The sequence below is a fragment of the Hyposmocoma kahamanoa genome, unplaced genomic scaffold, assembly GCF_003589595.1.
Source record: "Hyposmocoma kahamanoa isolate Upper Pololo Valley unplaced genomic scaffold, ASM358959v1 244, whole genome shotgun sequence".
NCBI lineage: Eukaryota > Metazoa > Arthropoda > Insecta > Lepidoptera > Cosmopterigidae > Hyposmocoma > Hyposmocoma kahamanoa.
The window spans coordinates 518,255-533,937 of NW_020653761.1; the positions used below are offsets into that span (position 1 = coordinate 518,255).

General features: G+C 35.4%; 2 protein-coding genes across 6 annotated transcripts in view; one reads left to right on the plus strand and one right to left on the minus strand.

Annotated features, from left to right (window-relative positions):
* Positions 1-1,433, minus strand: part of LOC113228831 (UHRF1-binding protein 1-like) — a 56,118-nt gene extending 54,685 nt beyond the window's left edge. For both annotated transcript variants that reach the window (XM_026462236.1, XM_026462235.1), the window contains exon 1: positions 1,302-1,433. The gene's annotated coding sequence lies outside the window, so the exon portion shown is untranslated. The remainder of the gene's footprint in view (positions 1-1,301) is intronic.
* Positions 655-7,984, plus strand: LOC113228832. 4 transcript variants are annotated; one of them, XM_026462240.1, is made up of 4 exons: positions 655-742; positions 4,144-4,629; positions 6,040-6,265; positions 7,857-7,984. In XM_026462240.1, exons 2-4 carry the CDS (start codon positions 4,172-4,174, stop codon positions 7,911-7,913), a joined length of 741 nt encoding a protein of 246 aa, XP_026318025.1. In that variant the 5' UTR covers positions 655-742; positions 4,144-4,171; the 3' UTR covers positions 7,914-7,984. The 4 variants fall into 4 exon arrangements, with proteins under 4 accessions (XP_026318025.1, XP_026318022.1, XP_026318024.1 ...); XM_026462237.1 differs by having other exon boundaries at positions 656-742; positions 4,141-4,629; XM_026462239.1 differs by lacking the exon at positions 655-742 and adding an exon at positions 3,354-3,511 and having other exon boundaries at positions 4,141-4,629.
* Positions 7,985-15,683: the final 7,699 nt, after the last annotated feature.

A 15,683-nucleotide genomic window follows, 5' to 3' on the forward strand; every position in this document is an offset into this window, starting at 1 on the left:
ATTGATAAAGGTATCAACTTCCAGTTCATTGGACCCCAATTAATGTGCAAGATGAATTATTCAGAATACAACACCAATAATTTGCATTGCAAATTTTTATTAATTTATTTGGTTTGTGAATCTTTTATGTTAAGTTTTGGGAAAAAGCACGTGTTACGAAATGTTTTTACAAAAATATAACATATATATATTTTTTTATAACATCAAGTGACGGGACGAACAAGTCGTGCGCTTGACGGTAAGCTACACGCCTGTCCATAACAGTTGCAGTGCCACTCAGAGCTTTAAATTGCAAAGATCTGAGGGATATTACCACTGCGCCTGTCACCCTGAGACATAAGTTGACAAGTCTCATGTGCTTGTAATTTCACCAGCACCCTTACCCTTCAAAACCGGAACACAGGAATGCTGACATTACTGCTTGGTGGCAAAAATAGGTAAGGTGGCAGTACCACCCTGGACAAGCTCTTTCACAAGGTGCTCTACTGCTACTAATATAATAATAACATAACATAACACATTAATGTGCTGGACAACCATACCAATTACTTGGTCTCAAACTAGGGAATTCCCTGTACTGAGAGTACCAGAGTAACAGAAGTCACTCCAGAAAACCTAGACCAGAACCAAATCAGAAAAGCAAATTTCCAAAATCGGTCCCACCAGGAATTGAGCACCAGACCACCTCAAGTAGTGTCCACTAATGCAAACTGTTGGGCTACAGAGGTTGGTGGAAAATAAGGTAATGTTCCCAAGTTCGATTATCATTATGCCTTCACCACAGACTGTATAAAAAATTCAAAAAATTATGTGCGGATTCTCTATTATCTCATGCTGTAACAGTGAACATAGCAATTAGGGGAAGATTTTTTTAAAAGTTCTGACATCCCTAATTTGTATTGGGCCAGTGTAGTATCTATGGCCCAAACCATCATCTTAATATTATTATGTATATTTTAAGAGTCTCGCTGACATGGCCTAAAAGACAAATTTTTAGATCAGAGAGGCAGTATTTCCCGGTTCAGTTGGTGGGGTCTGGGGTTATTTGTATTATTAATAGGTTCTATTCTGGCCGGAGTAGCCTGTGTGTAGTTTAAACCGTCTCTTTAGATGAGATCCATGCCCAGCAATGGGATGTTTAATGGGTTCATGATATTGATGGAGTTATTCATATTTTATATCTTCCTGTCTGCTACATAATTTTTATAACGTTCCTTCCAAAACAAATCTTGCAAGAAATACAAGTGTAACCTGTATTTTATTCCTTGTCCATACCTTGTGTAAAGTAAATTATAACTCACCAAAACAATAGGTACTGTCTTCAACTTGGTCCATTGTATTCTGAATGTTGCCCGATTGCACTTGGCAGAAGTAAGTCGTAACCATCCTGGCAACTCCAAAAGGTCTGTGAGCAAGTTTTCATCGAGGGTCAGATCTTGTAGCTCTCCAGAACCTCGTAGTGCTGAGAGGGAGATCTGCTCTGGTGATAAATTCTTTGTAAACCTGTATTGAAATAAAATGTTATTAAAAACAATTTCCAAAAATGGTCAGCAAACTAATCAATCAATTTGAATAAATAGTTTACAATGCTAATGTACAGAAGATTATAAATGAATTTGCTAATAATACAAGATCCTTATGAACTCCGTTAGCCCATGTATTTATTATATTGCACTATGATCTTTACAAAAGATCCATTTCGTCTTCTTGAATCAAAATTTTCTTTTGCAAAACAAAAAAACGTTTGACATAAAATAATAACTCATTATTTCATAAGTAGTATATTATTATTATGATTAAATATTATACTTTGAACTGATTCGTTTACATATAATGAATCTGGTTAAGAATTTAGATTTGTCAATTAAATAATTTTCTTGTTTGCACTCACAACATGACATCAAATGCATGTAGACATTCTTTTTCATCCTTCAATGTGATAGCTAAAACTCAGTAGTTTGTTTTGGGCAAAAACAGTATTAAGCTATGCCCATTTTAGTGTGGCATACATACAACATATTCTCATTATTTGTTTTTAATTTGGGACCTGTTGACAAAGTCCAGTGCCCATATTTATGTTGTAAATTTATGATCTTTTGTAATATTTGTTTTCATTGAAAACTTTATTCGTAGTTAAAATCTTAACTGATTTTGAATGGTTTGTTTTCACAGTTAATTTAAAATTAATGTTTTTTGTGCTTTGCTTGCTTAATTGTGTTATTCATGTTTGTGGTAAAATTTCTGTGAAACTGTAAAGTTTTTAGAAACTTTTTTCAGTTTCCATAGATTTGTTTTTAATAATAATATGTAATGCAATAATACTTCTAAACTATAAATTACTCTTAAATTCTAGGTATCATTTTCACCTTCTATCAGTTTGTAAAGGAAATTTAAATTCTTATCACAAATTTGATAACATATGCAAATAAGTATACAAACTATTTATTTATTTATATACTACCCACAGTATTGATTTTTTGGTTCACATTTGAGACGGGTTAGCGAATCGCATGTGTTTACTTTAGTAGCTTCAAGTCCAACGTCGTAATTAGTACAATTCCTAAGTATAGACGCAAACATAAATAAAAAAATACCTATAGTATAAACTTAGTACAAGTCATTTCTGCGAGGCATACAATCGCAGTAATCAATTCTTATTCGACAAATATAGCAAGAAATCGCTCTTATTAAATACGAGCACAGTTATCGCGTTTACTCAAATATAATTAAGTTAATATCATTGAATTAGTCAAGCAAATATATGAGACACAAAGTGCTGCAAACTTACCTAGATAGATGCTTCAGTAATTGGTTTTTTATTATAGTAACCATTGTCTTTGATAAATTGGTTGTATCTAGCTAATTATAAGAGAGTTTTATCAAAAAATCATCATTACACGTAGAATTTCCCCCAACCCAAAGTATTTTTCTTTGTTGAATGAAAATGAATGGCTGAATGACAAATGAACGAACAATGTGAATGAAATGTCAAATCGACCACTTCAAGTGTTCGGATACTCAAGTGATTTATATTTTATTCAGAACGGTCGTGAGACGCGTGTCGCGTGCGACAAAAATGTTGTCTGACAATGTCAGAATAGCAGCAGCAACGTTGATGAATCATGTAACCAATGAAAAAAGCGCAATGCAGGAAACAAACAAAAGGCGCGATATTTGTTTGGCCGTCGCTAGGTGCTATTATTGATTTTTGATAAAGCCTATATTAGGACAAAAGATACGCAAAAATTGGTGCTATAACTGCTTCCAGTAACGAAACTGAATAAACTGGCAGTATATGTTGTCCTTACGAAGCTGGTAAGGTTCTAAAAACAAAGTTGATTTTGACAAAGTCATTTGCAAAGAGAATTTAAATGCCACATTTTAGTAATTTGCTGTAATATTTTCGGAGATTTTTGATTTGTGTCGTATTATAATTTGGAATTACTTTCGTTGATGGATTTTCTAGATTTAATATTAAGATCGTAGCTATTTGTATATATTCGAGGGAAAGGTAAAGTTATGGCAAAACCGTAGTAGTGTAGTGTTTTGGTCATATATATTTTTGTTTCGTTGATATTCACATCTGTACGTACGTATTTATCTATATTCTGCAATAACGCTGCAAAGTAATTTATTTGGCAATTAGTTTAATGTGCGAAATTTATTGCGACGTGTATTTTCATGTCCTTCCTTCGTAGATATATTTTCGACCAGAATATCTGTAGGTAAGAAAGAGATCAAAAGAGCTTTAAGTGCCGAATAGTAATTTTTACTACAGAGCGTTTTAAAGAGAATGAGGCTCTTAATTAGGAATTTAAAATTAATGTTAAGGTCATATAATGTTGAAGAAAAATATATTAGGATTTAAAGTCTTTTGTCATTGTGTGATTTTTAGCATTCCAGAGAAATGTTTGTAAAAACATATAAATTACAAAATATGGAGTTAAGGTTCTTTTTCGCACACCTATTGATATATTTTTGATATATGAATAGTAGATAATGTTGCTAAGATTTCTTAAACACTTTTATTCTTTAAAAAGTTTCTGGTAAAATGCAGTGCACTAATTTTAGTTTCGCTAAGTATGTTATTATTGTAGGTATTTAACATTGAGTAGGTGCTAATATTTTGTTTGTTTTTAGCAGTAAGTAACAGCACGCTTTCGCACCAAATATGTCACGCAAGGAGAATGTTGTAATGAAAAACGACGTCTTTATTGGTACGCAATATTCGTCGGGAGATTTTAATAAAATGCCTAACAAACCTAAACAGCACTACCAAGAAGAAAACAACAACGAGGTAGATGAGTTGTCTAAAGATTTCTCGGAAATGGGATGCGTTGTGGGCACCATAAAACGACCACCAAACATATGCGTTGAAACTTGCGTCTATGAATCCGAAACTGAACATTCCGAGGACCAAGATAGCCAAAAAAACGAAGAAGATAATTATTCCGATAATTTTGAAGACGACAAAAGCGATGAAGAAACTGAACCCAAATTGGCTAAAAGTGAGACAACAAATAAAAAGGAAGATCAGGGACCTTCGGATATTAAGTTGTCGAAAAGTCATTCGTTCATGTCGAGTAAAACTAATGTGTCTGTGGCCAGATCTAAAGCTTCAACTTATGGGTAAGAGCGTTGTGACTAATTACCAGAGAATGTTAATTCAGTTATGTTGTACCTAATTTCGACAGAGTACCTAGATAACAAAGAACCAGACAACCACTCCAATTGCCTGATCTCAAACTAGGGAATCCCCTGTACTATGAGTACCAGGGCCACGGTATTCAACCTTCATGGTCGAGTGACTTGCACACCTGTTTTCATGGAGTCGTCACCTCTGAGGTCCCTCGTTCGATCCCCGGGCGGGTTTTGTTTTTAATGACACCAAGTGACAGGACGAGCAAGTCATGCATCTGGTGTTAAGTGTCACGCCTGTCCATAGCAGGTGCAGTGCCACTCAGATCTTTAAATCGCAACGATCTAAAGAACACTGCCGCTACGCCTGTCACCCGTAGTAAAGGTACTACTGTAAAATTACAATAGTACCTTTATTATTCACAATATTATTATGGTAGTATTATCATGCTTGGAATTTTGTATCAACTTTACAGTCATTGAATAGAAAGAAAGAAAGAAAGAAACATTTATTCGGCTATTACAAATAATAATAATAATATTAGCCTAAATTTAAATTATAATAAATAGAATAGATAATAAGAATAAATAGAAGAACATTTTAATTTCGACGAATAAGAGAAGTTGTTACCGTTTTTTATTGTTAAACCAGGTGACGGAACGAACAAGTTGTGCGCCTGGTGGTAAGCGACATGCCCGTCACCCTGAGACATAAATTGATAAGTCCCAAGTGCGTGTAATTTCACCAGCACCCTTACCCTTCAAAACCGAAAGGTAGTAATGCTTACATTGCTGCTTGGCGGCAGAAATAGCCAATAGGTAAGGTATGGACGAACTCATTCACAGGGACCTCTACAAAAATGTGCGAAACTAACTTTTGTATATTGTCTCGGGCTTGGGTGTTTGTGGTGCACAAGAGCTTTAGTTACTCACTGTGGGATCAGAGCAACATAATGTGATATTGTCTAATATTACGCTACCTAAAACACCCAGACCAGATTAACTAAGAAGAACCAATTAAGAAAAGTTTATTCCCTAAATCTAACCGAGAATCGAATCCGGGACCTCGTCATCCAGCGTCCAGTATTGACAGTTGGGTCACAGAGGTCACTGGAAATTCTTTGAATATCTAATATTCTATAGTATTTATTATATTTATATTATATAGTAACGAGATAAATGTATTCCCATTATTTATAACTTCCTTTATTTTTGTCGTGTAACTTATTGTTACGCTTTTTGTTTTTTTACGTCCTTGAAATGCAAAGCAAAAGCAATGGCTTCTGCCAGCCCGTCATCACGTAAAAAGGTCTTAAGATTTAAAAACTCGAAGAAATACAGGGAATTTGCAAAATTTGTAAACTGTGGGTCACATTTCAACTAACCTGATCTAAATTTCAGTTCAATATCAGTGCCTCACACGAGACGCGTAAACATGTCGTTCACAAACGAGCGCCTACGCGAGATCGAGCGGCACAATCACATATTACTAACGAAGATAATGAGCGCTCGCAACTCGCGCAAGAGCTCTATACCTTCGCCCGTGGCGCCCCCGCCCAATCGTGCCCCGCCGTCTGCTTCGATATTTCGCAAGCGTCAGCAGCGGCAGATTGACCACGAAAACATGGTAATTATATTTTCCACTTTTCGCTCGCACTTTTATGCAACGGATCCTAAATAGGCCCTTTTTCCTGATGGATGGCCCTTATTTCGTCTCTATTTCTGGTTATATACTCGATACCCGACTCTCTGCAGTAGTGAGGAAGCCCAAACAGAGCCCTGAACACATTATTAGGTATACATAATGCATACGGAGTTGTAGGCTGAGTAAAACTGACTCATGGGCTGCTTGTGTAGAATGTCTGGCAGTATGCTTTAAAAAGCGTAAATAAATAATAATTAAATCTCTAGTCAAAATGTAATATTTTTCTTAGATCGTTTTTTTTTTGGGGGATTCCATGTCTCCAGGCTACAGAATAAAGCCATACAAAATATACGTAACGCATCCAAAAAAACTTTTCAACAGGGATTGCATCAGAAAGTTCAGACATTATGTTTACCAGACTACAACGTGCTATGTGTATCATCTTCTATATTTCTAGAGTCTTTGTATCGTTTTTGGGATTATTAAAAATTGAATGTTACTATTTTCTTTTGTCTCATTGTTATTTTCGGACACTACGTATATAATGTAGTTATTTTGGCGTTTACTTCGTATGTTGGAGATACGAATTAAATGCCAAAAACAAGTTTGAAATAAAAAAGGTATTGGCACCCAGGAGACGGATAAATTGAGATAAAATAATGTTCTCCACGTGGAGAGGTATAAATCTGTTAACATAGATCGGGGTTTGTTGTAGTTTTACGTTCTCTTTATCTACCATAATGTTATAAACAACTATCCGATAAAATAAATGCAACCTGCTTTTCCCAAAATTTGTTTTTTTATAGGTAATAACTTAATAAGTTAACAGTTTTGACATTCGTTAGTGTTCGGGAAAAAAAGTTTGTCATGGGGAACACGTAGTTCGTCTTTTGACCACTACAGGCATTGTATAAATTACTTATTGCTAACGACTGTCGGGGTAGCTTGTTAGAAGGTACTAAGTATGTATTTATCCAACCAACCTTCCCTTTGTACCTGGTAGGTGTATGGACTCTACCTCTACTATAAGTTCAATGTAGGTAACACTTATCGCTAGCGAACGCAACTTGTATGGCAAATTGTTCAGAGCCCCTAGCGGAAAGAAGAAGTAACATTTTGTATACAAATACGCAGTCGCTAGCGAGAATGTCATTGCAAAAGCGACAACTGTCAAAGATAATGAAACAAAACTGTAAGCACATAACGCACCCTAGTGTAACAAGGTGACATCTGAGAAATTGCAACTTTAAAGAATTATAAAATTTCATATAAGTATACATAATTTGTTTCGAGTAGTTCGTATTATCTTTATTAGTTTCATGTGATAAAAAATATTTACGATAGTTATGTTCAGTGCCATCTCGAGATTATACTGTGACAGTTACTTCACAATTTTGTACGGCAAATTATACAGCGCCCCTATCGGTCACAAGATGAAGCAACATTTTGTATACAAATATTTTACGCGGTTGCTAACGATAACCGTCACTGTAATCTAATGGTAGGGGCACAGTAAGGTGGTTATTTAGAAATCCATTGATGTTGTATATTAATCTTAAGTATCGTCTTTTAGATCCTATTGCGAAAGATCCAGCGCGCCAAGTCATCAGCATGCAGTATCCGCCGTTGATACACGCCAGCGTCCGAACCAAGGGCGCTATTCTCTTGTTATCTTCTACATTATTATACTTTTATACCAAATTTGTAGTTTTATTTCTATGGTTACGATTTTAACGTACACTGAAAAGTGTTTTCAACGTTTAGATCGTATTTCATTCGGACACAAAATTTACGCTACATTGATTGTCAACAAAGCCCGTAATGTTTGGCTTTTGCCATAAAATTTGCATCGCTTCACAAAACCCGTGTGTGAGACGATCATATAGAATATGACTTCATACGATGAATAATTTCGCAAGACACCACACGAATTTGTCGACGTTATTATTTGTTTATTTTACTATGATACTGTTTTAAGGGCAGTTTTTAAATAGCACCTTACTCATTTACGTCTACATAAATATTGTAATCAACTTTAAAAAATTAGTACAATATAATGACTCAGCCATCATAGAGTACATAGCCCACGCTGACATTCTGGAATAGCCTGTAAATAAAACGGCATGTATTTTTATGATCATTTTAAAGTTGCGAAAGCAACAGACAAAAAATCTAAACGGTCATCTTTTTTAATGATTGATCCTCTTTCTTTGAGACATAAAATAAATTAAATCGATGAGAAACTGTTTCTGACGAAACTGGAATATGACGGATGTGTACTAAATCAATATTAGTATTTTAATCTGTTCTGAGCTATGCAAAAAAGTTTTGATTTATATAAATTTACTTTGATTGTTTCATGTTGGGCCTCATAACTAATAATTAATAATTGATACCAATAATATACATAGAAAAATAAATAAATAATGAATAATTTATAATTGCACCATTTGCACCCGAATTTCAGGTCACTGGGGAAAATATACCTAACTGTAAGTAGGTATTGTATTTTGATCATGTGCCTACATTGACCTATCCAATGTGTGCCTACTATAAGGACGCCAGGGTATTGATTGCATCCGGGCACAAGGGCTAGCGCCGTTAGCTAATCGGTCAACGACATATCGTGCGTTGATTTTGATACAGCGAACCAATGATATTATGCTTGTAAACCGAATCAATCATCCCACTCATTTGAATGTTGTTACAATTCTCCAACTTGCACTTTGTCCATAAATTTAATTTAGAAAGAAAATACATTAATTGGAAGTTTTTAAGGTTTACAATTACTCGTAATTACTTGGGTTTTATATCTCACTTGTCTTCTTTCAACAAGAATTGAACTCCGGGCCCCGGGCAATTAATTGGCAAACAATGTCGTTAGCGATCGGTTAGCAAGCCGGCAGCCTTATTTTTGATGTTAATTACACACCTCATAAATTTTTTGGTTTTTCTTTATTTCCGTGAAGTGTATCGTAAAACATTTCGAAAAGAAAATAAAAAGTTCACTCGTGTAGAATACACAGTAAAATTCAGTACACGCGGCGGTGAATGACTTTTACGAGTAGATCCGACGTGACCTAGGTACTTTGTAGGTATTGAGTCGTTGATGCTTTGTCTAAGTAGTTTCAGCTCGGGCATTGCACTTTTTGGTAGGCATAGGCATACTCGGTATGGACAGGGTTATTTGTTACATATAAAACAACAACTTTTGTTCCATGACTTTTGCAAAACATAATAAATTCACAAAAGATAAACTTTGAAGTTTTTGTTGTATTAGGTAATTGGTACTTTTTTAGATTTGTGTTTTTAGTAACGGTTGCCGCGTGCTTGTCATTCATAAAAATATTTTTTGGTATTTTTAGCTTTCTTTTGCTTACCGCAAGAGTTATCACCGTTTAAAACAATCTATTAAAATAGTTTTATTTTTGTAGGAAAGTAAAATCGCATGAATTACTTATTACAAGGCGTGGAACAAAAGTTGTTGTTATGATGTTGGTAATATAATCCTGCGAGGTTGTTACTATTTTATGATTAACCCTATATATGCATGATGGTTCAGACATAGACGGAATACGATTCCTTCTTTACTTTAATGGATGGATAGATGGCGCTATGCTCATTGATTGCGCTACGCCTAAAAAGTCGTTGAAAACCATTTGAAAAACAAATACAAAGATCCGACAACTAGCACATAGAAAAATTCGTGAGGTCCGCTGGTTCGTTCCGTGATTTAGTTGGTATAGCGTCGGGCACGGCTTGCTAGAAAACGTCGGTTGAAATCCGGCCGGATCCGGATCGAAGGAATTTATTCTAAGTGTTCTAATTATAACAATCTAGAGGACTAATTTCACAAAAAATAATTGAATATCAATTCTATACAAATTTAATTACTTTTTAACCGACTTCAAGAAAAGGAGGAGGTTCTAAATTCGACTGTTTTTTTTGTATGTTTGTTAAGCGATAACTCCGATAAAAATTTGTGAACCGATTTTAATGAATCATTTTTTGTTGGTGGTCGTGGGCCCATTTCAATTTGAACAAAATAATCCACTTTCCGGTAACCGATTTCAAAAAAACTTGGCAAATAGATGTAATTCCAGGAACTTTTGAGGTCGGGTTTTTTTCTGTACGGAGATTATTTATATAATGTACACCAAAATAAAACAACTGGCAATCGGTGGTTTCTTCAAACGTCACTATTTCAAGGTGCAAAAATGACATGTCGGCGTATAACGGAACTTAATATATCCATAATCTGTTGCACTTATTTTTTTCTGTTGGCACGACTCTACATAATGTTGTTTACAAACGGCTGATTCATGTACAGGTAAATTCCCTCTTACCTTTACAAACTGGGTAAGTTGTTTGTGGTTTTGCAATCGGTTTTAACGTTACCAAAGCTTTAAGGAATTCCCGATCATTTAATATTTTGAAACGGTAAGTTTATTTATTTTTATAGAATTATAACGTCATAAGCCGTGGTAGCCTAATGGTAACATACTGCCTCTCAAGCAGAGACCGTGGATTCGAATCTGGGCTCGTACCTCCGACTTTGTTGGATTTATGGAAAAAAAATATATGCGAAATTTAATATGAAATTATATTATATGTACGTTCGCCCTTAATATATGTATTTTTTTATATAATACTAAGTGACGGGACGAAAAAGTCGTGGCGCGCCGTAACATGAGACATACGCTGACAAGTCCCATGTGCCAGTACTTTCACCAGCACCTTTACCGCCGCCGCTGCCGCCGCCGGCCGCCGTGCAGTCGAAGAGCGGAGTCTGCGGCGGCCGCCGCCCAGCGACCGCGTGCACGTGTTCAGAGGTCGAACTGTCATGGCAAAATACGCTCTATTTATTTAGCGCCCGCGCGCCGACCGCCTCGGACTCCGCTTTTTGACCGCGCGACGGCCGCCGCGGACGCCACTCTTCGACCGCGTGGCGGCCGCGCGAAACTTTCTCCTCGTGTGTCTGGGCGCTTATGCTGACATTACTGCTTGGCGGCAGAAACAGTTAAGGTGCTCTACTACTACTAAAATTATATTATACTGGTACTTAAATTGTGTTATATGTATGCGCATTACTTGCCTGATTTAAATGAATAGATAAATAAATAAAATGTATTTTACTTTATTGTCTAAATTGGGTGCTTTCGTAAACTACCTTTTTAGGATTTGCAATAATAAATGTTGTTGAATTAAAAAAAATATCATCGTTCTTAAAAGTAACGCAAATTGCTTTATGAACAAAAGTTACTTACATATTACGGGAGAAGGTCAAAAGTTAGGCAAAATATAAGAAATGTAACCATCTGGCAACACTGATAAACAACAACAATTAAATTGTAAGACTTTTTTACTTTTGTGCAAACATCACACTTTTCAATATTATTATTGTCATTCTCATCAAAGTTGATAATGACAATAATAATATTGAAAAGTCTATGTAACCGCTCCTAGGTCGACCTCTTCCCCTCTTGCCCTCGATCTTTCCCTCCGAAATGGTCATAAAGAAGTTGTCGTATGTATCCAATGTCCAATCATTTTCCCGCGTCTATACTCTATAATATTTGGGATTGTTCTTTTCTCGTTTACCATTCTCAATACAAGAAGTTTCTCGTTTACCATTCTCAATACATTGGTTTTCTTTTCTATCCAATTTATGCCCTTCATTCTTCTCCAGCACCACATCGCAAAAGCTTCTAATCTTTCTTTCTTCAAATATTATTGTGAGAGGAGATTCAGATGCACGTATTTGCCGCTCATGGGAGTTGTCATCACGGACCCCATTTTGCCTGTCATAAATCCGGGGCTCAGTTGTGAATCACTTATTGCTCAGCCCTGTTCTGTAGTCTATTTTCTAATAGTTCTTCACATAGTTAGTGATTCACATATTTGTCTCTATATGACGATGATTCACAGTAAAACAAATGTTCTGTCATAAACTTTACGCATCATTATAATGATAGTGGAATTGCTGTGGTTACATTTGGGTGAATTCGTAATTCTGATAACCCAGTGGAAGTAATTTATTTACTGAACGATTGTTGATGCACTGTTGCATATTAAGGCTAAGCGCACACTGCAGTAAAAATGTGTAAATATCGTGTTGTCAGACGATATTTTATTATGATTATTAAGTAAGTGATGGGTCGAACAAGAACAAGTCGCGCCTTGGTTGTAAGTATCACGTCTAAGGCTTGTAAAATCCGAGTGACATTGAAAACCGATTTTTTCTGTTTTTTATTTTCGGTTACCCGGTTATTCGGTTTTTTTTGGATATTTTTCTATTGTCACCCAAATAGTTTTTTTAAGCGTGTAGTTCGTTATTACTTATGGTCTATAACTTCAATGAGTCAACTTCTCGAATTATATTAAAAAAACATATCAACAAAACTAATATTCTAAAATAAATATGCATGTTTAGTGATAAGAACTTTTAAACACATATTAGCGAGTTCTTAGGTTTTCGTGATTGTTACACATAGGAAATGAAACAATTTTTTTTGGATTTAAATCGCGTATCACAGTCAACCGTGACCATGAGACCCGTACACGTACAGGGCCCGAAACCTTGGTTTGTTTGAAAAAACAAACTTACTTTCATTTCTTACATATTAGTCCTCGTGCTCCTACCAGTAGGAGTAACCAGTAGGAGCATGAGGAAACGGCTAGTGTATGTAGTGTTACCAGCGGTAGGCTGGAAAATCGGACATACGAATTTAACTATTGCTTAATTTCATTAACAGGTGACGTTTTTATTTATGAAATATTCCTAGCATTTATTTAGCGTTTACTTGTCATTATTGATCACGATACGATGATATTATGAGTTACCAGTTTACGTTATAATAGTCTTTAGAAATAAAATACCCGGGTTTTCCTTAGCTGAAAACCGAGTTCCAAAATGGACAGTTACTCGGTTTTTTTCGGTTAACCAAGTAACCGGTTTGCATGCCCCAATCACGTCTGCCCTTAACAGATTACTGTGCCAAAGCTTTAAATTACAAAGATTTGAACGGCACTGATATTACGCCCATCCCCCAGAGGCATTACGTTAAGTTAACAATTTTCGTGTGTGTTTAGATCACTTTTACCTTTCAAAACAGGAACGCACTCATTAATGTACACGTCTGCTTGGCGGCAGAATTATGTAAGGTGACCCTTGACTTGAACGAACTCTTTCACAAGGAGCTTTTCTGCTACAATTTTGCTTAGGCACCACCGAGATGAATCCCTATTCGCTATAAGAGAAGACATGAAATGGTTTTAAAAGTGGATACACAACGCAAAAGCTAAAGTCGCAGCTCCTGATTGGTCAACTCATGGTCATATCGCGCAAAGCGATAAATTTCGGCAATATATTTCCAGAATTTTTGCATAGTGAATCCACCATAAGACTGTTTTTCAGTTATTTTTTAAATTGTCACTAAACGACGTAAGAAAATATCAACGTCAAGAAGCTAGCCAACCAGCATTCATCGACTACTTACCTCAAATTATTTACTTTTTTGTCAGTTATATTTTATTTAAAAACTGTAACTGACAAGACGTTAAACTCGAATATAAATAGAGACGAAATTAAAACGACCACTCAGAAGCCGAAAACCGAGGATAATTTTAAAATTTTTTGTTAGTAGTGACGTTACTTCGTTATAACCTACTGAATATATGACCTTCAATAGTTCTGAATGCAACATAGCAACTGACAACAGTGTAGGCAGTTACGTCGAGCCTAAAAATAACCTGATAGTACAACTCAAATATCACAACAGTGTCCCTCACGCGACAGTGGCGATTTCACGATACACAGGTAGTTGCGTATACTATGATAATCCAAGAGTGGAGGACGCAATTGCTGAACTAATATAAAGTATAAAGCGCGGAAGCGGAAGCATAAAGTGGCGGTGTGGTCAAAATTCGCGAAACACGATTAACAGACAAAAAAATGGTACGGACCACGAGACTGTAATTATTTAAAAAAAAAAGATCATTACGAGAAAGTAGCCAGAGACGAGAGGTTAGCGTATAAAAATGTGTATATAACAATACACAAATATATTACAAAGTATATCTTTTCCAGAGGTTTCCAGATTTCAAGTCTACTTCAAGCAAGTGAGACTTAACTTTCGTCAGCAATTTATATTCTAGAAATTCAAACATAAACACGAATATTCTTTATTTCATAGATAAGCAAATTACGCTTGAAATTGTCACACTACACTCCTTCGTAAGACAGTTTTCCCTGAGATGAATAAGTAAGAAACTCTAGGCTCTTTGTAAATAAACATTTTGTTACGTTTCTTCCAGACAACCTGCAACTGCTAAACGTGTCTCCCTACTAAAGGTTTTTTGTTTTAAAACCCTCGTTTAAATATTTTTTGCCTAAAAGTTAAATTTATATTGGGCATTTAAATTATATTATATAAACTTCGTTATTAATTCCAATGAAAATACGCGTATATTTTGAAGGCCTCAAATGTGGAGCTGATGGCCCGTCCGCCATACAGCCCAGACTTTGTACCATGCGACTTCTGCTGACGACCTGTCCGCCATAAAGCCCAGACCTTGCACCACGAGTCTTCTGTATATTTCCAAAAATCAAAGATAAACTTGGAGGTTTACGATTTACAACTACGGAAGACAGGTCCCACTGCTTTTCACAATATATATATATATAACGAGTGCAAAAGTGTGTGAATAGAGAGGGCATATACTTTGAAAAACTATAAATCTATTATAAACATAATATTTGGTTTTACTTATCAGAATCCAGAAACTTTCAGTACGGTCTAAGTATATATTTGGTTTATATGCATAAGTAGGGTAGATCGTCACCTGATAAAGCTTTATATAGAATTTTATCACACATTTTATCAGTATATTGTTTCTAGTGCTTTCTATTTATTAATAGAATAAGTATAGAAAGTGGGAAAATTGAAATCAATAGATAGTTATTCATATAGGCGTACTAAAGACTTTTGAGCTCAAGAATTGTGGCGTTAAAGTCGGATATTACAAACTGATGTTTATTGGGTTGCTAGTTGCAATTTCATAACCAACTTTTCTCTCAGTTATTAAAAGGTTAGTTGGAAGAAATTCCTTCATGGGACAGGCTCGTCTTTGCGCACTAACATAAAATGTTTGTGGTACAATTAAATGTTTTTATATATACCGTCGGCTAAATTTGAAACCTCGTAACTCCGTTTTTGGATGAAATCCCTTTTTTTACAATATCGGGCAGTTAAAGCTTAAAATATAATTTTATCAAACAAAAAACGCTTTTTTCATTATAAAGTCAAGGTATAATCATAGTTTGTCACGTAATTATTTGTAGTGTTTTTTGTGTTTACTCAGCAGTATCCATCAATGGCTGTTACGACGTTTACAAATT